This window comes from Zosterops lateralis, assembly GCF_965231275.1.
Source record: "Zosterops lateralis genome assembly, chromosome: 12".
NCBI classification, from domain to species: Eukaryota; Metazoa; Chordata; class Aves; order Passeriformes; family Zosteropidae; genus Zosterops; species Zosterops lateralis.
Window position 1 is genome coordinate 19,467,944 of NC_139772.1, and position 24,539 is coordinate 19,492,482.

At 49.9% G+C, this 24,539-nt stretch overlaps 1 protein-coding gene across 1 annotated transcript in view; it reads right to left on the reverse strand.

Moving 5' to 3' along the window:
* The window catches only part of WTIP (WT1 interacting protein), an 84,018-nt gene extending 60,922 nt beyond the window's left edge, over positions 1–23,096 (reverse strand). The window contains exon 1 of the mRNA XM_083870497.1: positions 21,205–23,096. Coding sequence (XP_083726623.1) covers positions 21,205–22,642 — 1,438 coding nt within the window. The 5' untranslated portion in view covers positions 22,643–23,096. The remainder of the gene's footprint in view (positions 1–21,204) is intronic.
* Positions 23,097–24,539: the final 1,443 nt, after the last annotated feature.

Consider the following 24,539-nt stretch of genomic DNA (forward strand, 5'->3'; position numbering starts at 1 on the left):
GATAGGCTAAAAAAACTGGAGCTGGTACAACTGCTGGCAGAGAAGGACACAGCACCACAGCCAGAATCCTGGTGAGCCCAGCACACACACAGGCCCAGAGCCAGCAGAACTGAGCTGTGCTCCTGCAGGTCCTGGTTGCAGTCCAGAGTCAGCAAATACCAACATCCAAAGCTCCACAGTGCTCCTGGGAAAATTCCCTGTTACAAAGCTGGTGTGAAGCACCAGGGGCATTCAGCCCAGCTCTACACCTGAACTGACAAGGAAAAGAGCAGACCTTCACACTGCACATCCCAATCTAATGGGCAACAGAAGTGGCAGTTCACAGAGAGTGACAGAGGAGACTATAAAATAAAATTTACTTGGTTGTTAATTATCATGGATACTGCAATTTATACCAGTCACTGGTTATGCCAACCAGGGATCACCTGAGCTCCAGGGTGAGATGCTTGCCCATGCCATTACTTCAGACTTTGGCACAAAGCAGGTCAGACTGTAGGCCTTTTATGTTTTATTTAAGCTTTTATTAAGCTTTATTTTCCAGTGACAGGTTTACAGACATTGAGACAATTTTATTACAGCAAATAAACAATGAACTAAACATTTAGAACTCATATAGCCATTGTCTTTCTTTTTTGCTGATGCCACACATTAATCTACACACAGCAGATTTTTTCTATATAAGTGACAGTGTTCAGAGTACAGAACCAGTGAGAAAACCTACTGCACCAGCCCCCTTTTCCAGTTCTGATGTTCTTATTTACCTTTAGTTTGTCTTGATGCTTTTCTATATTAAATGTGAGTCACTGACACCTCTGTGGTCTTCAGAGAAAAAACCCTCTGAGGTGACATGGAAAAGCCAGAATCAATTTAAATACTTCGGTTTACAGAAATCTGTGCAACCAGGTAACAACAGTGATACTGAAAGCACCAATAATGCAGCCCAACTACCCTGCAGCACGTCAGAGCTGCAAACATCAGCTGCACTGACGTCAAGCTAGAGACTTTTCATTACATTCTCCTGACATTGCATCTATGAGTCATCACTCTAATATATGGCAGAAAAAGATCATATATTACAGCTGCTTTCCTTGACATATTTAAAATGGGTTCATGATTAAACAAGGAGACTAGTCTAAAAGTTTCCAGGTGCACTTTCCTATTTTCTTAGATAACGGTCTATTTCCAGCACAAGCATGACAGTCTGGAAAGGGCACGGAATTACGTAACCACGTTTGGTTACAAACTCAGCAGCTCCTTCCACAAACAGCTCGCAGCCCCACAGTTCCAGCATCTACCCTACGTGCTGACACCTCTCCACATGTCACACCTGCCCCAGGGAGGCTCTTCAGTATTCCCAGATGCACAAATAGGTTTGCTCAAATACAAACATGCATATAGGTAGTTATTATACCAAGCTAATACTTGGAAAGACTGAACTATTTACTTAAGAAAAGATGGAAGTGAGTTAAAAATCTCTGCCACCTTGACCCTCTGAACCAGTTTCTTTCAGCCACTTCAAAGTCCAGTGACTCAAGGAAGCTTTGAGAATGCGAGGAGGAGGAGGAATGTACCTTCCTGCAAGGTACAGGAACGACCATTTCAGGAAGTAATTTGCCACAGGTTTCTCCCACCTTTAGTCATGAAGGGCTTTAGTTCTGAAGTACCTGGCAAGCCTCAGCTTCGCCACCTTGGTGACAGTGAGAAGCTGTCTCCTCTGCAGCTGTAAGGCTGGGCCCAGGAAGGTGCTCAGAGCAAACAGCCACACTCCTCCACTTAGACAGGAAGATGCTCAGACTGTAAGAAAAGCCCGTCCTGATCTAGCAAGTTGAAAACCCTTGAGACAGCTGGTCAAATACAGCTCCAACGACATGTAAACAGGATATTCTAAGTTTGCCTCCTCTACCTTTGGGAAACAGCAGCACTAAATGCTGGGCTCATTTCCTGCCTGTGAATTTAACTGGGGGGAAAAGTAAAAGTTAGGAAATTACCACACTGCCCATGTGTTCAGCTGCTCTCCAAGGCAGACCTAAGATGGGCAAGGGGTTGTTCCAGGCTTTTGTCAGACTCCTGTCTGCAATGATTCCTGCAAGAGGGCATCTCTAAGCTCCCACAGCCCTGAGAGGACCTGAGCTCTATTCTCACCTTCAGGGACTGGCTCCCCCCAGCACCACCAGACCTGCAGGAGTGCACAGGTCTCCCCTCTGACAGACACTGAACCTTCCACTGACATGGACAGCAGCACAGGAAGCCACCTTCCAACACCTGAATAAAGCCAGCTTTACAAGTCTTAGCACCATAGAGAAAGATGCCACACAGTGTGAAGTATTGATAGTTAACTTCATCTTGGCGGGATTTCTGCTAGGTCAGGTATCTTCTGTCTGGACTTTGACTTTTTGCTGGATCAGGTATTGTCAGTCCTGGATCAGGTAACAGTCTGCTCTCCAGCAGCTGGAATGAACCCCAGGGTATGTGGTCTGCCTGGATAATTCCACACAAATGTGAACACACACTTGATCCACATCCAAACAGTATCAATGAATGATCCAGAAATGCACAAATGTTACACTCAGGACCATCCCTCTCCCTACTTTGACCTAGACTGTAATCTTGACATGAAAAAGGACCAAAGTGGGTACAAAAGGGCAGAAATCAGGAAAAAATAAGGAAAAAAGAAACCCATAGTGCTAATTTTCTCTGATGAAAAACACCCAGCTAAGACGCACATGTTGAATATTCTTATGCCCTCAGTTATGAAGCTCTCCCAGACAGTGACAAACCAGCAGCCAGAGCTGGCACGCTGTGTCTAAAACTTTTTTTTTTTTGCCACCCATCTTTTCTGTTCAGACAGACCAGCGACACAAGTGCCTGGCTGCTCTGCAAAACTTGGGCTCTGAGGGAGAAACATTCAAGACACTGACTTAGCTTGGAAAGGACCTGACACAGAAGGCAGCCCCCATCTGTACCAGAGCTTTGGCATCGTCTGCTCTTTTCACAACCTGCCCACTGAATCTGCAGCCAAAGCTCTGGCCCACAACCCCTGCAGAGAAACCTGCAGGCACTCAGCTGAAGTGCTAAGCTGCTGCTACTAAAGAACATCCGTCCTGCAAGAGCACTTGGCACTGAGGTGCAAACAGGGAAACACCCCTGGCCTCAATGGCTCCTGTCAAAGAGCAATTTGCTGGAGGGGGAAAGGATTCCTCTCTGCTAATGATCCCTGTGCACAGTGCTGGCACTGGGGCCCAGCGAGTCCTGTCTGCACATAACAGCTGCCACCAGCCCTGCAGGACACAACCACACATCACAGATCTGTCTGTAGAACTACACTGGTGCCTTCTCCATGCTCACCCTACTCACCATCTCCATGCCAAGAAAGACAGGCATCCTCTTTTCAGGATGATTTTTGGAAGATGGACTCTGTTTCTTATAAGCTGGATGCCAGACACAAGTCAAAGTGAGGAACAAGACACGAGATGCTCTTCTCTCCCACTCCTGACACCTCACCACCCAAATATCTCTTATTACTAACTCATCAGCTCTATCACCCACAGTCATAAGACAGCAAAGGAGTTGTGGCTAAATTTCTAGCAACTCTTGCAAAAATACAACTAAAACACACTTGAAGATCAAATTCTCCTGGTATAATTATTCTTTAAAAATCTTTCTAGAAACAGCAAAAATCACCTCCTCAACAACTGCATAACCAGGGAAAGAGTGAGCAGATAGAAAGGATTAGGAAGGTAATTTTTCACTTTTTTAGTTACAGTAAACATCTCAAAATAGATGTGATCTTATGAATTTCATCAGCCAAACCTCCCTTCCCCATTTTGAAAGGTTACATGAAGTGGTGAAATGTTAGTTAATTTATGTGCTAGAGGACTGGCAAAAAAATAACAGAAACCTGTAATCTTTTCATAATTATAAGTCAACATTTAACTGATATGAGAAGCCTCTATTCATAGCCACTAAAAGGAGCATTCATTCCTCTTTACATCATCCCTTTACCATTATGTCTTGATGCAATTTTCAACAGCAGGTTGAAATCACTAAAAATTGGTAATAGTGTGAGAATTTTTCCTCTCTCTGGTTTTAATTAAAACACTCAGCAAAACAGAGAAGTGATAAAGAGAGGCAACCCTTCCCACCTCAGCTGCTGCCTGTGCACCTGTCCTTGGAGAGCCCAGCGCAAACCACATCTGCAATGTCAGGGGTATTTTCCCTACTGCTAAAGCAGTAGTGATTCAGATCAGGATCATGGCAAAAGCAATAAAAGATAATTCACATCTGATTATGAACTATGTGGTAGTTGTTTGGTGCCCTTTTAGGTTTCAGGGGATCCATCTGAGAAGTGGCACTGGCAGGGCTGCCTTTGGGAAGCCTGGATGAGGCCTGAGCCCCACAGGCTCCCACCCCAGAGACACCTTCCACCCAGGCACGGGCTGGGAGCTGCAGTGTCCCATCCAGGACACCCACACACACCAGAAGCTGATACACCCCACTCCCAGACCGGGGTCAGACATAGCTTTTGTGGGCAAACTGCCCAGATGCTGAGGCTGGACCAAATACGTGGGCACCCAGTGTCCAGGTGGGCACTCAGGACACACATCCAGCTCCAGGGTCCCCATGATCCAGGACGGTCAGCCTGAACTCCTGCTCAAGTTGCTACTGGCTTCTTTTGCCCAACACTCACCCTGGGCCCCAGGGAGCCTCTCTGCAGACCTGCTTCCAGCCAGGTGGGCTCCCAGCTCTGGATGAGGCTGTGGCTCCCCAGGTGCAGGACTTGGCTTTTCCCTGTGTTGAATTCATGAGGTTCCCATTCCCACATTTCTGCAGCCTGTCAGGGTCCTGCTGAGCACCACCACATCCGTGCAGTCTATCAAGCAGTCCTCCGGGGTGGTACAATCTGGAGGGGTTGGAGGGGTACTCTGTCCCATCACCCCAGTCACTAATGAAGATGTCAAACCCTACTGACTCCAGAACTGGCTCCAGCACGGACTTCTGAGGTGCAGCACTAGTGACTGGCTCCAAATCAACCTCATCCTGCTGGTCGCACCTGAGCTCAGCCAGTTTTCAGTCTATCTCACAGTCTCTACTTCAACAGTTTGTGCAGAGGGATGTTATGGGTGACAGCATCAAAAGCTTTATGAACTTTATGAGATATTTAAAGCTTTATGAGATCAAGCACCACTACTCTTCCCTAATTCCCCAAGTTTTTCATCACAGAAGGTCAACCCAGCACTCCTGCCTCACATTTTCCCTGGTCTCCCTTTTTCTCACATATCTGCAGAAGAACTTCTTGACTTCCCAGTCCTTCACCAGGGCCAGCTCCAGACAAGCCTTGTGTCTCCTGATATTCCCCCCAGGTTGCCTGTCCCTGCTTCCACCTCTTATATATTCCACACACTCTTTCCATTTCTTTCTTCAGAACCCCTTGCTCATCCATGCAGGCCTCTTGCCTCTTCCTGCGTGTCAGGATGGAACATTCCTGAACCTGGAGACTGCTAGCCTTGAAAAATCAACCAGTTTTCCTGACCCCTTTCCACATTTCCCTACCTACTTTAGAACTCCTGTAAGTCCATAAAATACAGAATTTATATATGAAATTATTCAAAGTCAGTCCAGTCTACAGAAATGCTCTTCCCTCTTGTAGGTACTGGCAGAGTCTGGCCTCCAGCTTCCAAGTAAATCTCACCCTGTCTAAATTCACAGCAAACTGACATGGCTAAGTAAAGAGCTACCTGTGAATATTTACGCATTAAATGCCTACTTAGAGATTTAACTCCCCACTGGATTCACTTTGGACTTAAAAATAAGCATAAATGCATTTCTGAGTCTGACCTTTGATCAAAACATTCAAGATCAGTGTGTAAATCACTCAGTTGGGATTTTTCCTTCTCATGTGTTAAATCATTGCAGCACAACCTAATGCAAACATTCCCTTAATTGCACAAAAGCCCTTTTGGAATCTCTCCTTTCACTGTATTCACCAAGAAATAGGTTCCTCAATGCTCCCTTGAAAAAAACCCAACAAAGCAACTAACACAACCCACAAAACTTATCTTTTGAAAACTAGCTAAAAGAATTAGTTTAGTTGTTGGGGTTTTTGAAAATTTATTTCTGCTTAAAAAAAAAAAAATACTAGAGCCTTTGTTTGCAGATGAATGTAACCTCCTCTGTAATTATATCCATGAAAATAAGGGCAGCTTTAACCAAATCAATGATGAAACTCTCCACTGTGCTTTCTCTGTAAGGTTAAGAGTGAAGTACAGAGTTGGTACTGAGCTGGTGCCTGCACATCCCCTGCTTCTCCCACTGCTGCCTTTAACAGATGAAGGATTTTATAATTTCTCCAGAGGAGCTAATTGTCCCTCTTAGAGAAGGAATCATTGTTGACCCTCGATTAAAATAGACTGTGCTTCACTCTAGTACCAGTCACAAAACATCATCTGTGGTTCTCTTCCACCACAGCAAGAGATGTTGTTTCTTCAAGCAAAGCAAAGCAAAAAAAAAAAAAAAAAAAAAAGCCCTAAGAGATCACTCAAAATGGTTGTTCCCCATTGGTTTTCAGCTGGTGGAGCCACAGCTTTTATCCTGAAGTGGAGTCAGTGACTCAGGCTGGCAGGAATGGCTGTGCAAGGAGGAACATGCATCCCTTTCCCTGTCCTTCCCTGACCCAGCAGCCACAGCACAAAGGTGTGTGCAGAGGAGCTAAGCACGCTGCTGCTCCCTGCCTGACACAGCCCTGTCCTCTGCAGGGCCAGGCTGAGACCCCAGCCAGCTCCACAGACCTTCACCTGCTGAGAAGGCAAGAGCTCAGCATCTGCTGACAGCAAGAGGACCTTCAGCTCACACCTGAAACACTGCCTGTCCCCCAGGCTCCAAACTCTGCTTCCCCTGCATGACATGTGCCACTATTACTTCATGACTTTGAGAGAATAACACCTGAACTATTTTATTCCTGTTTAGGACTAAACATGTGAACTGTCACCTGCTCTGATCTCTATACTCCAGCCTGCACAGAACATCCTTATCTCACTTCTTCCCTCCCCCTGGTGCTTCCAAGCTTGTGTCCTGCCCTGGGCTGCAAGGATGAGCACAAACATGCAACTGTTTGTTCCCCAATGGTCACACTTGACCCTGAGTCAGCCTTACTTAATTTAGACCCGGAGACAACATTTACTTTGTTGACTTAACTGCTTGGTGAGAAATTGCAAGCTGCATGGTCCAAAAAATTCAAACAGCAATTGATTTGCAGACTTATTGCACTTATTTTTCTGGCTGGTAGCTATTTTTTTGGGAACAGTAGTGTTCCAGCAGGAAACAATGCATGCAGAACAGAGCCTGCACCAGCAGCACATCCAGCTCCCAGATCTTCCTTCAAAATAGGAATTAATGTCCACTCTTTTGGGAAATGTTTTACACATCGTTGTCACCTGGGTGTGCAGCTCTCGTCTCTCCAGAGGGGCACACTCTCATCCATCTCACTGCATTTTAGTTGCATTCTCAATCAAATTTACAACATGTATAAGCAAAACTGAAGTCATGACCTAATATCCCCTCACAGTGCCCCTATAATTTGGTTCCCTGCTCAAAATGAAAATGGCTCAAATTAAAAACAAAGTGAGTTTATACCACTTTCAGCTCAGCCCTGGTGCTGGCAGTTCTGGACTAACAGACACCGCCTTGAAATGGCAAAACCCCAGAAAACACTCAGGGGGATGCAAATACACAGGCAGAAGCTTCATAATAAAAGTGAAATAATGTATTTCTCAGAAACTTAAGCAAATATTACCATTTATCTGCCAGAACTCTCAGCAGCCTCCCTCTTCTTTTTTTAAAAAATCAAAGTTCTCTCTTGCCTTTTCCACATTGTATGGGAACAGTAAGTTAGAATCTCCCCAAATGCACACACTGCGGCAGTGGGCACTCCCAGAGTGACTGACCCTCTGAGATGTTCCCACACACTGCACATCTCTTCCTCTCTGCTTTTAAATATCGCAGCAAACTTCACAGTAACCTTGAGGACCAGAGCAGCCAAGTCCTTGAAGAAGCTGTGGTCTCTGAACAAGCCCACACAGACCTTGCACTTGGATGTTGAGAGGGAACAGGAGTCAAAGCAGGGACAACCCCACCCCCAAGAGCAGAAGAGAGGAACTCTGACCATTGGGATCAGCCAGTGCACATCACCCTTACCCAACACTGGGGGCTGGGAGTTGGAGGAAGTGACACCTGGAGCAAGGCTAGAAACACTCCATGCTGGCATTGACTCAGCTGGGAACAGAAGAGCTCTAAGTCAATGCTCATTATTCAAGGGGTACTTTGCCAGAAAAATGAAACAAAGTCCTTCCCCCAATCCTGCAATGCACTATTTCTCTGACCTTACAATAATCTAACACCAGGTTTTCCAATTCTGGCAGTCCAACCAAACAAAACAGCCAGTAATTTCAAAGGAAGTTCTGCCACAAAGGAGTCTGGGCTTTGTCCTTCAGCTCAGAAGTGTGGGTGTTTTGTGTTGTGGGTTCATTTTTTCCCCTTTCACATGCTACAGAAGTAAATCAGACAAAGTGAGATGTGGTGTCCAGCCAGAGCCAGGCCACCACATGGGTTTGAGCTGCTCCCTGCTCCTGCCACCCCCATGGGGAAGTCAGACAAAGCCCCTGGGGGTGGGAAGCAGGGAAAAGCAGAGCTTCACACACTCGGCACATCATGAAGCCGATTTGCAAGTCTGCACTTGGCAGACACTTCAGAGTGTTTTCTTTGGGGCAAACTCTGTGCATCACCTCTTTCTGGGCTGGTTCTTCACAGGCCTGGATTCCTCCCAGGTGGGAAAGAGGGATTGAGAAGGCCTTTTCCCAAAAGAACCACCATCAGTTTTCTCTTACACAGCATGCAAAGCTGTTCCAGCCTGACCCAAGATATCCCTTCTCTTTTTACATTTTCTTAATAGGTCAGGGAGGTTTTTTGGGTTTGCTTTTTTAAAAGGTGTGGTCTGGCACTGCAGTTATTCTACCCCCATGTGGAACTGCCCTATTGCTCTGAGGCAATGTGGGATTTGGTGAATGAATTGCCACATCTCCTCTCTGCCAGAAATTCCTGCAAGGAGCAAACCTTGTCCATGCTATGCTCCAAGCTCCAGGCTCAAACCTGCTGTGGATTTGGGTCTCTCTCTCTCTCTGAACTGGGCAGTGACCAAGTGCAGGTGTTGCCGGTGTGGCTGCACCCCTCTCCTTGGACAGGCAACACCTCCCAGCACTGTCACTCTCACCACCCTGGCACAGGATTGTCTCCCTCAAAACCGACACACAGAAAGACTGGGAGATCCTCTTTCCAGGCAAAGCAAAACAAGCTTTTTTCTAATTGTTTGTGAAATGGCATCTGAGTCTAGCACTTGAATGTAGCACTTTGGTGACTGCCAAGATTTCATAAAAAGACATTAAATAAGAATAGGCTGGACCTATTATTTCGCTGGGGAAAAAAAAAAAAAAAAGCAACCAAAGGAAGACAATGGCAAGAGTTGTGAGAACCCCAGCACCACCTCACTTAGCACAGGCAGCACCAGGGTCATCTCCAAAAGCACCTGCAGCTCATGTGCATCACACCCCTGCCTGCGCCTGTAGCTGTGCTGAACGTCCCCTCCAGGCCTAGCTCTGGATTCCTTTAAGGACCCCTGTTCTGGGATGAAGGTAACAAGCAGAAGAAAAGCAGAGGATGTACAACTCACACCTGGACACAGCCTCCATCCCATCACATTCATCCTCCACCCTGCCCTGAGAGCAGAGCAATCTGGGAACTCTGTGCCCAGCAGTGACTTTGTACAAGCTGAAAGGGGTCAGCAGGACACAGAGCACCCCAGTCCTCTCCCACACCACTGACTCCACCTGCTCACGGTCACCAATTTCCTGCAAATTATCCAAACACCAGGTTCCCAGGCAAACAGCACATGGCTTTTACAGCCCAGCACAAAGCAGTGACACGTGTGACCATTCCATGGTGGGCACAGCCTGGGAGGTGCTGGGGCTGCTGGACAAGCCAGGCAGAGAAACAGGCCCAGGGAAAAGCACTGGTGTGAATTTACTTATTCCCTAATCTCCATGTTGTAATAAAAACAACTCAAGATGAGTCCCAGCTGTCAGAAACAAGTCACTCATGCCTCCACGACCTAAACAGGACTGTCATTCACGAGGCAGCAATGGGTTTATCAGATGTACTCCATCTTCTAAATAAAACTGCAAGAATTCTAAATACTTTGCATGAATTTTATTTTGAGATGTCTTGAGGGTTTTTTCCCCCCTGAGCCAAGCCACAAAGGTCTGCACCCAAGTCATGGGGGGTTTCCAACAGAGCAAGTGCATCAAGTGCTCTGCATCACTGCAGCTTTGCAGGGCTGCACTGCCCAGGCCCAGCCCTGCTCCAGTCAGGAACAGGTACAACAAGCCAGGAGACCTTCCAAGACAACCAGCTACTGACCTACACTTCAAAAAAATTACATGCTTATTTCTGAAACCAGCTCCAAATATGGACTCTAACACATTTGATTGGTGTGCAGGTCTGTTTTCTATTGAGTGTTTAGGTTTGGGAAACACGGCTTTGATTAAAAACGGGCATCCCACCAATTGCAGAGAATTTTCACATAACTGCCCGTCAAAAACAAAACAAAACAATAGAGCTGCAACAGTTATTGCCATTCATCAAAACTTCTGCCTCGTTCTCTGAGGAATTGCCTGTTGGCCTCACCTACACTTGAGAATGCACCTACACCTGGGATGCTCAAGGTTAAGAGCAACTGCCACAACACAGGGAATCCAAGATTTTACCAGTTACAGCTCTTTTCACTGCCTACCATACCATTGTTTTGTCTTAGCTGATATTGCACTCCAGTATCTTTTGCTTCCTCCCTTTTCCTTTAAACAAACCCAGAAATCAACATTCCCTTTGAACTAGCACATGTGAGACCATTCACAGATATCGGTCTGATCCTGCTGTAGTCCATGCTGGTGACAAGAACAGGCAGGGCAGCAGAGAGCAGCACATGGCCAGGTAAACACACTTCTGTGAGCAGGGGAAACCACAGACAAGTGACAAAGTTTATTCACCATCCCCTTGCTCAGAACCACTTCATCAGAGATTACTTTCCAGTTATTCAATGTTTGACCCAAACAAATGGATTTAGCTGGAATTTCACACCAGCAAAACATATAAAACCAAGATCCTGCTCTAACTCTAATGCTACTGAAGGCAATGTCATATCCACAAGTCAAGGAAACAGAACCAGCCACAGCAGCAGAGCCTCTGGTTGTCTCAGTTCAGCCAAGTCCATGTTTGATTTATCACAGTCACTGTCATACTTCTCCCACCTGGTCAGAAATGCCCTCCTACCAAAGGTTTCCAATCCACACACACACACACACACACTGCAGTTTTGCCCTTGCCTGAGACACACACAAAAAGGAGCCTCAAATTACTGGCATTAAAATTTGGGACATCCATGAACTATGTCTCACAGCACCTGACCCAGCCAAGGACCCCATTCAGTGCTGGCCCCACCTGATGTCCTCCTGGGGACAGTGCCAGCACAGAGGGACACTGAGACAGTGCAGCAGGACCACCCAGCCCAGCCGCCTCACCCCGGCACCCCTGGGGACAACCTGCAGCACAGGGGAAAGGTTTGTGCTGTGACCACCATGCCTGGGAGAGGCCACAGGCTCTCCACAGACCACAGGAAATATGATCCAAGCCAGCTGAAGCATCTAAACATGCACAATTGTCGAACTGCATTTAGGAATGGCTTTTTGTTTCTCTTTATTTTAACTTTGAAAATTTCTAATTTTTTCAAGTGACCACATTAAAGGAAGAAAACATCTTGTTTTCTCTTTCCAGGAGCTCTGAGGTGTCAGCAGTGAAACAGTTCACCAATTAAATAAATGTCTGGATGGCTGGGAAACAATGAAAGTCCCCAGCAGTTCTTCCACAACAGCCATCTACTTTTCTGAAAAACTATAAATACATTCTGAACTGAAACCAGCTTTGTTCAGCCAAATTCTTAAAAGAGCAATATTACATATGAGACATGACCTTTGGTAACCTATGAAATGCCTCCTGGTTGTCCATTTGATCTGCTCCCTATTTCATGACAATCTCTGATACTAACATTTTTTATATTTGCACACTGCCTTCCTTGCACTTCTCCCCACATTCCCAAACACAGTACACCAAAATACACAGTACTTACAGAACACCAAATGCATTTCACTGCTGCTGCCTGCAATTAAAGACTACAATTAAGGCTGGAATTGGGGGAGATGATTAAGTATTTGTGCTGTTATTCCAACCCAATCAATCAACCCTCTTTCAAAGTAATTTGATTTCTCATCCCTGGCACGTGAGCAACTCAGTTCTCTGCTGGGGAGCTCAGCCCCCAAAAGCCCATCAGGGGTCCCTGAGCCCACCTGCACAAGGGCCCCAGGGCAGCTCAGCCCCGGTGGGCAGCACCAACTAGCCCAAGATGGTTTTGTCATCAGGCAGAGCTGCCACTGGAGCCTCTTCCCCAGGACAGGGGGATGGGACCGTGGCCCTTGTGCCCAGCCCTGCCCCAGCCACACAGAACTGAGGCTCAAACCTCACTGCCTACAGCTTTTCATGCAAAACCTGCCAATAAGAACTTTTCCAGCATGGAAATCTTTAAAATCTGGAAATAGGTGTCACTAGCAATAAATCCTCACGCCCTCAGCTGTGCCCTCCTGGGTAAACCCTTCATGTTTATGTGCACAGTGGTTCTCAGCTGAGCATTATATGAGTGTTTGTGCTCTGGGGTGCTGGGGTTTTTTCCTTAATGAGTCATAGGCCTTTTCTTAAAAGTTTGCTGGAACACATAAATGTGACATTAGAGATTTAGTAAAAACTGCTCCAAAAAACAAGGAATGAAGTTTCAAACAATGTGAAATACTCCAGCTGGAAGAGATACATGACTTGCTTGGCCGCTTTTTTGTGCTCAGTCTCAACACAGTAACAAGCAAGGCCATGCTGACAGGGAGCTAAAACAACCCAGTGAAGTTAATAAGAAGAGATAACACATACCACAGAATGGAACTATCTGCTCTGGTGTAGAAAAAGAGGAGAAAATCCACTTCCAGAGACAGCACCCACACAGGCACATGGAAAAATCACATAAAAATCCAGCCAAACACCACATTTATTGGTTGATCATTAGCACATTTTCTAATTTTGTTCAGTGCTGAAGGCTAATGAGCCAGGAGGGATCCTGCTGCCAGCCTCAAGAGTTGTCACACCCCTGGAGCAGCTCCAAGCAATGCCACATCACAACCCCAGGTATGATGGTCCTGTCAGGACTTGAACCTTTGAGGAAGCTGAACACAGCCCTCCAAAGTGAGCCTTTCCAAGCTCATAAGAAAATTTACAGACATCATCAGGCACAGTCCTGCATCCCATCCTGCTGGCTGCTTCAGTTCTGCTTTATTTCACACGTATCCCTGTCACAGAGGAGGCACTTTGTCCAGGAGTGGCACAAAAATCAACCACTACATCATATTCTAAATCACTCAGTTTCTCCAACCACAGAACATGGAATTATTTTGGACACAACCAGCCAGACTCTGCCAACGTGCTGTGAAGTGCTGTCCTGAGATATTTGGGACATATGATGTAGGTAGGAGGCCAAGCCTAGAGCTTATTAAATGTCTGCAAAACTGTTCTGATCTTAGCAAAACTATCTGGCTTATCACTGTTAGTTTATTTTCTTTCCACTGCTGAACAATCCTATTATATACCTGAAAATTACTTTGCCAAGTTCGGGGTGTTTTTTTTAATAATCATTATAGCATTTTAAAAAAATAATCACTTTAGGATTAGGCAAATTCTCTTCCTTTGAGAGTGTTTTCTATGCACCCAATATCCACACAGCTAAGAGAAGTTTACATCCTAATTTATTAGCCATGGATATTAAGGATTGCTGCCATGTATTCATCAGTGGTGTCCTGGGTTGACAGTGCTTCCTATCCCATATTGTGGACTACCTTGTTATGTCTAACAGCTGTCCCTGTTTTCCTGTTGGCTGGGCGGGCACGGGCTGCCCCCCTTTTTGCTCTCTTGGCTTTACGCTGCTCTGGGCTAGCTCGCTGCGCTTTCCGCTTGCCGCTTTCTCCCTCTATTACGCTGCTCATCTTCGCTGTTTCCGGTTTTTTTTTCTTTCCCTTTTTCCTTCCCTCCGCCCCCCCCCCTTTTTTTTTTTTAAGATTTAGGACCGGCACCAGACCTCGATCTGAACTGAGGAATCCGAGGATCTCCGGGCCCGTGAAAGAAGCTCTGCGCCCTTCCCCTCACAGTAACCTGAGCTTTTTCTTTTCTTTTTTTTTTTTTTTTTCCTTGTGTCGGGGGGTGTTTATTTATTTGTTAATAAACCGGATTTTTCCACTTTTGTTCGAGAGATTCCTTCCCAAACCCAGGGTTGGGGGAGGGGTGATAGAGGTCTTGTTATTAGGGGAGTCCTTTGGAGGTTCTCCCCTAATTCAACCCAAACCAGGACAAGTGGTAACACACAAACTTGTACCATTTACACATTTTAGATGTAAAAATTGTATAACTTCAGGGAAGTTTTCTACTGAAAAAAAAAATCAATTTCAATCACATTATAAAAACAGCTACTTTGACAGTTACCTGTTCCTTCACAGCAGGGTAGCATTTCTGTTCTGCAAATTACAGTGTCCACTGAAGCCACTAAAGTCATTAAACTGGGATTTACTCCCAATTCACCCCATGTATGAACCTCCAGTGAGTGACTGCACCTCAAACAGGACATTCACACCCAAAAATCTCTGTGGAAGATCCAGCACAGAGGTGAGGGAACCAACTGTCCACACAAGTTCAACTCTGCTACGGAACCATTTCGGACTTTCAGTCTTGCTTAGGATGTCTCCCTGAGCCACCTGAGAGAGAAGAGTTGACTGGTTTGGGTATTTTGGGGTGAGGGGGTATGTTTAAAAGCCTGATGTTACTTCTTGAGGAAAGCAAACACAGCCCTGGTCTGGAGCTTGTGACACCCCTAAAAGCTGAGCAGAAGCACTGAACTGCTCAGTGCTGCTCACAGCATTCCCACCCCAAATCCAACTGCAGCACAGGCTCCACTCAGCCCCAGCAAACCTTCCCTCTCCCTGGCTGCATAGCTGCCTCAAAAGGTACACACAGAACATCTCCCAAACCCTGGGCAGCAGAGGAGGGTCACAAACCAGGTAACAGCACAGCAGTGCCTGCACCAGCTCTTGTCCTGCAGACACAAATCTCTGCACTGGAAACCTCACCTTGCTACCTCTAATCAAACAGGTGGCAGGTCTTTGGAAGAACGTTTTTCTTCTTTCCCCTATACACACAGTAAAGCAACAGAGTAAAAGCATGTGCAATTAAAAAAAAAACAACAAAAAAAACCAACCAAAAAAAACCCCACTCATTTGCTATGAAACAATACCCCATCCACAGTCAAGTGTCATGCAACTGAAGATAAGAGAACATTTGTCCCCATCCACAACACAGGCTTCTGTTCAAGTTACAACCATCCAAACTCCCATTTCATGTAAATTGTACATGTATCTAGTAGTCAATAAAATAAAACCACACATATTCCACAGCTCTCCTCTGCTGTTATTGTATCACTTCCCAACTTTAAGGAGAGCCATAAGGATGTGTATGGCTAGCAGAGACTGCAAAAAGCCATCTCAGGAGCATCTCTCATAGCACATTTCACACTACAGATGAGTCCTTTTTCCCAGCTTTGTAGACTTGTGTATCCTGTGCTTTTTTCATGTTAATTCGTTCTACTTTCTCTCCCCCAACCTTCCTACTCCTTCCTCCCCTTTGGATGACGCTCCAGCTACAGACTTTCTCCATCACTCTTTACCATGATTTCCTTTCCTCATTCAGGGGACAGGCTCCTGGTAGCTGTGAGCCACAAGGATGCTGCTGTTGCTTCACAGGTACCCCAGAATCTCCCACTGCAGCTCCTCCTGCACCTTCCCCCTGAACACACACCTGCCTTGCCTGACCCCTTTTTGAGGGCTTTCTTCTCTTTGGCCAGAAAAGCCTGACCACTCTCAAGTTGGTTTCAGCAATGTATTTTCCAGCTGTAATAGGGAGATTAGAAAAAAACCTGAACTCTTGAGATACGTGGCCTGTTTGAACACTTCAGGAGACCCCCACCATGTGAGTTTATTTAAGTGTTTGCCTATCAAAGGCAATTTTTTCCCAGGACAGCATCAAGTGCAAATGCTGAAAGACATCAGCTGCTTACCAACACTCAGTGAATTTCTAAGCCCAACAAAAGAGAAATATAAGGTAATTACTGGACAACAAATCTTTGTTTATCCCTCCAAAAAATATGATGTATTAATCATTACCTCTACTTTGATGGAAACAGGAAAGATCTAATATTTCATAAAGAAGCCTTGAGGAATTCCTGAGACTGAAAACAACTCCACAGCAAATCTCTCAAGTGTTCTGGTCACCAACTGCAAGCTCATCTAAATTTCATTCAAATTTTGAAATTTCATCTCCATGCAATACAGCTTTTAGAGACTCACCCCTGTTACCTGTCTTAACTTTGATTTCACTTGCATAAACACCCTTCTATCACATCAACCTGCACACACAGAACAAGCACAAACATACAACTCTGAATTCATGAGCATATTGCAGGGCTCAAATCCAGATTTACATAGATGACTACACACATAAAGGGCAGAGAGGGCCTGGATGGGTCTAGAGATTTATTTCTTCCCCTCACCTGGTCTTCCCTTTCCTCACCTACCCGGCCAAAGGCTTTTCAACACCATATTATCAACACTGTTTCTTGGTGGTGCTCCAAAACACATGTGCTGGTACTGCAGGATTGCTTTCTGGAAAGAGAGAGCTCTCAAAAGTCAAGGCTGCTCACCAGGGTAGGCACGGGCTGTGCTAGACTGAGGACTGCATTACTAACAGAATCCAGACTTTGTGTCTCATCCCGAGACATCCCTGCTTCCCTTGGAAACCTCCTTCAGGTTCCCCTGCCTTGTTCTGCAAGGTGAAGACCAAGATGCCCGTGGAAGGCAGGGGAGATGACAGCTCTGTGACAGGATCACTTGTTCTCACTGAGGAGCAGCACATGTGCTATAAACTCACCCCATTCTGCATCTCAGCCGTGAGAGGTGGGGGTGAGGGGGCAGCCAGGGGTGGGGAAGGCTCTGGATGTGCAGAGATGGGCAAAATCACCTTCACAAAGGGCACTCTCTGCACAAGGGGAGCTGAAGGACAACAGCAGAGCTGCAAACTTGCTTGTCTCTCTAGACTTGCCACAGGCATGCTTCTGCACTCCCCACCTCCCCAGGATCAGGTGCCTCTTGCAGTTTTAGTAGAGGACAATGCTGGAAGTAGAGGACTTCGTGTGCTGGATTCCACCATCGTGGCCAAGAGGAGCAGAACTCTCATTGGGGGGGGGCTGCAGCACAGCAGGGGCTGCCATACTGTGTGTCTGCTGCCTGCACCCCTCCACCCACCCTCCTGCCACTGCTGACAACACACCAGCAGAGAGATTTGCTTCAAAAATAATAGCCAAATAACTGCTCAACATCTCCCTGCCTGGCAGGTGACAAGCCACAGCCTTACAGTCAGTTCCACAGGATGCATGACTTGGATGGGTGTGCCAAAATTCATCTTTAACCTTACACTTCTTTTTCAACACCTGACATCAGACTGAAGTGTTCTGCAAAGAAAACAGAATTTTAGACAGCGCCTGAGCTCATGACTTTCCAGCACCCACCAATGTCCTGCTGACACCTTGGGATGAACATTCAGCTTAAAAAAACATTCCTGAAACAACTTTTACCTCACCTTATATCAATGTTCAGCTCAAAAGAGGTATAAAAATGAGTGAAAGTACTTTTTTTTACCTCACTTCTCGGCACCTGCCACTAAACAAAGCACATTTACTAAACTGTCAGTACCTTGACAGGGGTCTTAGAAGGCTGAGAAGGAAGAGGTTTGGGCAGGGAATGCACAGGAAACAGCTACAAGGGAACAAAGTCCCACAGCTTCACCCAATTCAGCTGCTGCTAAAGGAAGGGTCTCAGCTTCCTGGAGCTCTCTGTCTACACCCTCTGCCTTGGGTCAGCTCCAGCTGTCTCTGACAAGGATGAATTGGAGCAGCTCAACAATCCAGTCCCAAAGCACCCTCCCTTTTCTCCCTCCTTCTCTGCAGGCTTTGTTTTGGTCAGATCAGTGAGTGCAGGTGGCTGCAAGGTGCTGGTGGGAGCACCTGGAAGTGGAATGGTGCTGTCCCTCACCTGTGCAACTGGGCCAATGCAGAGCCTTCGTTTGGCGGCACGGCACCTTTATTCAGATTAAACCAAGTGTAGGAGGGCATCTTCCTTCTCTCTACAGATGCACTGAAGCCTGGGAGGAGGAAGGGGAGGATGGAGAAACTGAAGCAGTAAAGCAGAGCTCCCAGCACTGCTCAGGCCCTGCAGACCAGCCCTGAGTCCACCAGACCTGAGGGCTTGTACCCTTCATGGCTTGGCTCCCCAGAGCCCCTCTGGAGATCAGACCCTGCACTTCTCCTCATCTTGTATTTATCTGTACCAGACTACAGGCCCTTCCTGAAGGAGAGCAGGGAGCTGTGGGACAGCAACCAGGGCCTGCCAGCACCAACACCCTTGGGGGACCACTCACACAAACTGACCCACAGCCAGGATGGAGGCAGGGCAGAGCTGCTCCTCCTCCAGGCAGAGCTGGCTAGTCTCTTGGCCTCAGTTTCAAAATAACACACTGCTCAATTTTTAATTTTACTGGGGGTGTGGGGGGCAGACAACACGATGACAGGGCGCAGAGCACAGTAAATACCTGGTGTCCTCATATCACTATTTACTCATTAGACAACTGAGCTCATGTAATTAAGAAGCAGTAAAGCATCTCCTCTGTTCCGTCTACCTTGTTGGACCTATTGGCTCAACATTTCTGCTCTCCACAGGCACCAAAGAACACCCACCATTGCCTCTGGAGTGTGCCAGACACCAGTGCTAAGCCGACACTTCACAGCTGCAGCATGTACAAACTGCAATGAAAAATCAGTGAATTTTCCTTGCTTCCTTTTATTAACTTGTTTAAGACACTCTCAGGTAAGCTGAACTAAAACCAGACTTCTCTGTATTCTGTTCTCACTCTCCTTGACTCTCATCCAACAGCCTGTGGTCAGCCCTGCCAGCCTCTCGTGCACTGGCTCAGCCAAAATTCAGTATTCACCTACATGGATCCTCTGAACCAAAAACATGGGATCAAATCCACCAGGATTTATCAAAACCTCAACAACTCACAGAAATCAATTTTTTCTTTCAAAGCACCCCAGTTTTCTGGGTTTCATCTGCTTCCAGGGTGGAAGTCACAGTAGCAGTCCTTCGTGCTGCCAGAGCACGAGCCTCCAGAGCAGCCCAGAGGCTTTCCAGGCACAGGCTCACTGCTCATCTTGCACTGGGAGCATCTCCTGAGGCCTGGGGCCTGCTACAACACATCACTGTGGAGCAAGGGAACTTGGAACAGCCAAACTCTGATTAAAAAGAAAGTCTATCCACAACACAGATTCCCCACACTTGCTGCTGGAGCCCCTGATCAAACACCCAGCTTTCCCATGCCACTGGAAACACCTCTGAGAGGCTCAGCACAGACAACTTGTTTCTTACTCCTCCGTTTTATCCCTCAGTCTCTTACTGTACACCGTGGAAATGTTGAAGGTAACATTTCCTCAGCTCTTGTGTTCCAAGCCCCATGCAGCTTCTGCACATCCTCCGGAGGGAACCACAACTGCCTTCAGCAGGATCCCCTCAGCTGCTGAGGAGTGTGCCAGGTGACTGCACTGCAAAAGATGCAGTGGGTGATGCATCAGCCCTAGAGGGACGAAGGAAGGCAATAAGCACTGCATTCAGCTTCCTTTGTCTGGGCACAAAAGCTTGGAGAAACTCTGCCACTGCTGCTTACAGAAAGGTTTTCCTAGTGGAGAGGTTGCTGCTCACTTAGCTACCGCCACTGCCCGGCCCAGGTCTCTCTCCCAGACAAGTGAAGGCAGCCCCGCACACCTCCTTCCTTCCCTGCAGAGCACACCAAAGCTGCGCCAAAAGCGGCCCGAGCCTCGCCACTGAATCGGCGGCCAGGGCAGCACACGGCTCCATCCCCGGGCACGCACACAAAGCACGGAGGTGACCATTCCCTCCAGCCTGGACAGGGCTGGCTCATCCACACCCCTTCAGCTTCCCAGGCCTCTTCCTCCCGCCCCCGCCGAGCCCCGGCCGTCGTTCGGGCGGGGAGCGCAGGAGCCGCTCCCGGGGCCTGCCCGGCTCACCCGCGGGCCCCGGCGCAGCAGGGCCGGGGCAGGATTTGCACGGCCCAGGATCAACTTTTCACAGGTGTTTTCAGCCTTTGCCACTCAGTACAAAGCAAGAAAGACACAGGAGCCTAATCCTAACTAGTGTGGCTATAAACACGTGCACTCAGCCGCATTCCAAGGAGTTTCTTTTCTTTCACAAAGACGCAACAAAAATTCAGGAGATGACCACCGGGCCGATTTAACCCCAGCAAGGGCCGAGGGCTCCTCTCCCCCAAACTCCCCTCTGGTCCCGGGGATGTCTCAGTGTGCCGAGCTGACCCTGCGAGGCCTCTCGGGGCAGGAACAATGCTGGGCTCCCACAGGTACTCTGAACTAGCACAAAGATTCCATTGAACGAAGCACTTCGAACTGCTCCACCATACTCGTCTACAGAAGTTACCAGAGGCTGAGAGCGGGATCGCACACACCACCCCAGCCTCCGGGATGCTGGGGTTAGCGGAGGAGCTTCAGCAGCCCGTGAGGATGGGAGACAAACGAGAGTCACTGTAAGCCCCGACTGCACAAACAGCTCTCGTCACACTTCAGACAAGTCTCCCATCCGCACGTGGAAAGAAAGGGAAGCATCACACATCCCGGCAACCCGCGTCGGGAAGAGACGGGAGAGAGTTCACATACCGGGAGTGAACTACGGTGCAAGCACTTCGGACACCGGACCGTGTCTGTGGCCACGTGAGACTTCGGCGGGCACCTGGTCCAGAGCAGCCCCGGGCACGGCGCACCCGCCTCCTCCGCCCGGCTCGGCCGGCCCCGCGCACCGCCGCCCTCCGGCCGCCCGCTCCCCCCGCCCCACTCACCGAAGTACTCCTTCTTCATGTGCATCTCCAGCTCCTTCTCCAGCTCCAGCGTCAGCGCCTCCAGCCGCCTCTCCGCCTGGCTGGGGCCGCTCTCCCGGCACGGCGTCACCTGGTACGGGAGCTTGAATTTGGGAGCCGAAGCGGAGCCTTTGGTCGGGCTGTAGGCGTAGGGGGGCGGCGGCTCGGAGGCGCCGGCCGGGTGCTGCTGGTCGTGCCGCGGCGGGGACTGGGCGTGGATCCGGTGGTACACGTCCCCCGGCTCGGGCACGGCGCCGTCCTCCTGCAGGCCGGGCCCCAGCAGGGACGAGCGCGGCGAGGGCAGCTGCAGCTCGGGGTAGGCGCTCATGGAGCCGCGGGAGCTCCGCGAGCTCTGGCTGGAGATGCTGGAGCGGGGGCTGACCACGGCGGGGCCGGCCGAGCCGCGGCCCTCGGGGCCGCAGAGGCTGGAGCGGGGGCTGGCCAGGGCGAGCCCGGCGCCGCCCGCCCCCTCGGGCTCGGCGCAGCCCGGCGGGCCGTACCTGGAGTCCGAGTAGCTGGAGCGGGGGCTGGCGGTGCAGGAGTACTGGCTGGCGGTGCTGGAGCGGGGGCTGGCGTGGCGCTGGTCGTAGCCCATGCTGATGCCGCTGGTGCGGTTGCTGCTGGGCTTGCTGCCGCCGCCGTCGTAGCCGGTGAGGCTGGCGCGGGGGCTGGAGTGTTTGCTGGTGTCGCTGGCCGTGCTGGCGTAGCTGGAGCGGGGGCTGAGGGCGGCTCCGTCGTACTGCACCAAGCTGCCGCGGGGGCTGCCGTACTTGTCCTGCCCGGGCACCACCAGGCTGGAGCGGGGGCTGGAGAACTTCTCGTAGGGCAGCGCGACCGCGCCGCCCAGGCTGGAGCGCGGGCTGGAGAACTTGCCGTGCTCGGCAGCGGGGCCCGGCGAGGCGGCGGCCGGGCTGGCCCGCGGGCTGGCGGCGCCGAACTTGCCGTCCGGGCCGCCGGAAGCCCGCCCGCCGCCCTTGGCCACGTAGCCGCCCTCGTAGGCGCTGCCCGCGGCGTAGCGGTAGCCCTCGGCCGAGTAGCGCTTGCCCTTGTCGGCGAAGCCGCTGTAGCAGGGCAGCGCCACCTCGGAGCGGGTGCAGAGCCCCTCCTCGCAGCACGGCGGGCCCGCGGGCGGCTCGGCGGCGGCGCGGCCGTTGGCGCGGAGCGGGGCGGCTTTGCCGCAGGGGGCGGCGGCGGGGAAGCCTTCGGCGGGCGGCGCGGCGGTGCCGTTCATCTTCCGGCCCCGCTGCTCCGCCGTCATGTGGGCGGCGATGACCCGCTTGGTCTCCTCCAGGTCGGGGTGCAGCGCCAGGTCCCGGCGGCCGCCCCGGCCGTACGGACCCTCCGGGCAGGGCTCGTACAGGGACAGGTCCTCCATGAACTTGGTGGCCTTCAGTGCCATGTCCTCCTCGTACTTCTCCATGCTCGGCCGGAGCCCGGCGGCGCGGGAGGGCGGTGAACTCTCCGCGAAAGCGCAGCTCGGAGCGGAGAAAAAAGAGTAAAAAAAAAGAGAAAAATAAAAAGCCAAAAAGCAAAAAAAAAATCCCCCAAATCCAGGAACACAAAAAGCACCCCAAAAGAAAGCCCCTTCCCGCGGTCCTGGCGGGGCAGCGGCTCCTCGTCCGGAGAGCGGCGGGCGGGCTCGGGGCGGTCACCCGGGCGGCATCCCGCGCTGGGCTCGGGGCGGCCGGGCTGCCCGGCGGAGCGCGGCCGGCGCAGACGAGGCGCCCCTGTGTCACTTTCCAGCCTTAAATAAGTTGCTCGGTCCAGTCAATGGCGCGCTGCGCGGAGGAATTTGCGCTCGGCGGGTCCCTGCCCCCGCCGCCCCCGGCGGCCGCCCCGCGGCGGGGCCGAGGCCCGCCCGCACCCCCGGGAAGGGGCGAAGGCGGCGGCCGGCCCGGAGGGGCTTTGCGGCGCGGCGAGCGCGGCGCGGGGCGCGGCGAGGCAGGGACTCCTTTGTGTGGGGCAGGAATGCGAGGAAGGAGACTGGGCGCTGCGTCCCGCTGGAATGTAGTTAATGCCGGAGCCAAACAATGATTTTCCCCGAGTCAGTGAGGGAGAGGGCGGCCGCGGCGCTGCTCGGCGGCGGGGTCGGCAGCTCCCTCCTCGGCTGGGGCCGGCCGAGCCCGGCTCGGGGCCGGCGGCGGACGGTGCCGCGGCGGCGGCGGGGCTGTCACCGCGCCGGGGGTCCCCGCGGGGCCCCGGGGAGCCGGGCACGGCGCGCCCGGGCAGGAGCGCTCGGGGTCCCGCGCCCCTCGCTGGAACTTTCCGGCAGGACCCGCGGCCTCGTCCCGCGTGGGGAAGGGGCGGCTCTGCCCCACCTGCGGCCGGGGCTCCCCTGCCCAGACACCGGCATCGCCGCGGGGGCCGGGAGCAGCCCCGCACCTGTGCGGAGTCCGCAGCGCTGGCCAGGTGCCTCCGCTGGAAGGACTTGTGTTTGTAGCACAGCAGCTGAGGGTTGTTGCCAGTTGTTTATTAAGTCTTAAAAAAAAAAAAAAAAAAAAAAAAAAGGCAGCTCTAAGACATATGATAAACATATTGTGGCCTAAAGCAATCAGTGAGCTGACGGGAGTGTAAAAAAGCAGCTACTGTGTGTGTAACTGCAAGAGCTTCATCCGTTGATCGGTGATGAAACACTCCAGTGCCGCTTGCTATTTACAGCTGTGTGCTCACGGGAACGAGTGTCAGAAAACAACCCCTCAAAACGGCAACTGAACCAAGACCCCCGATAGTAAACCTTAGCTGACAGGGTTTGTTTTGCTTTGTTGTTAGTTTTGGGGTTTTTTGTTGTCGGTTTGGTTTTTTTTGTTGTTGTTGTTGGGGTTTTTTTTTTGTTTGTTTTTGTTTTTTTTGTTTTGTTTTTTGTGACTGAGCTGCACCTTCCTGACATTCTTTATGTTTACGGCAGAAATGCTGACAAAGCCCTAACAACAGGTATCTGAGGGATATCATTACACTGCTGGGTGCTGAGCACCCTATGAGGAGAGAAGTATGGCTCAGGTTTGAGCTATAGGCACTCTGCTGTGCCAAGAACATTTTATTCTGCTATCAGACCTAATTAAACATTAAAAGCAACTGTGTACTCAAAAAGGTCCCCAGCAGTGGAGGGCAATTGATTGGCAATCTGTTTTCTTTGATGCAGGGGTGGCAGTAAAAAAAAAAAAATAATCCAACAAACCACGTAAATGTGCAGAGCAAGACCTGAAAACTACATCTGTTAGGCACGACAGAGGCAGTCCACATCCCTGTGGACATACATAAAGAAACACCACTACTTTTGGGAGTTGAATACTCTTTTCTCTGTTCATGTCTTTCATTAC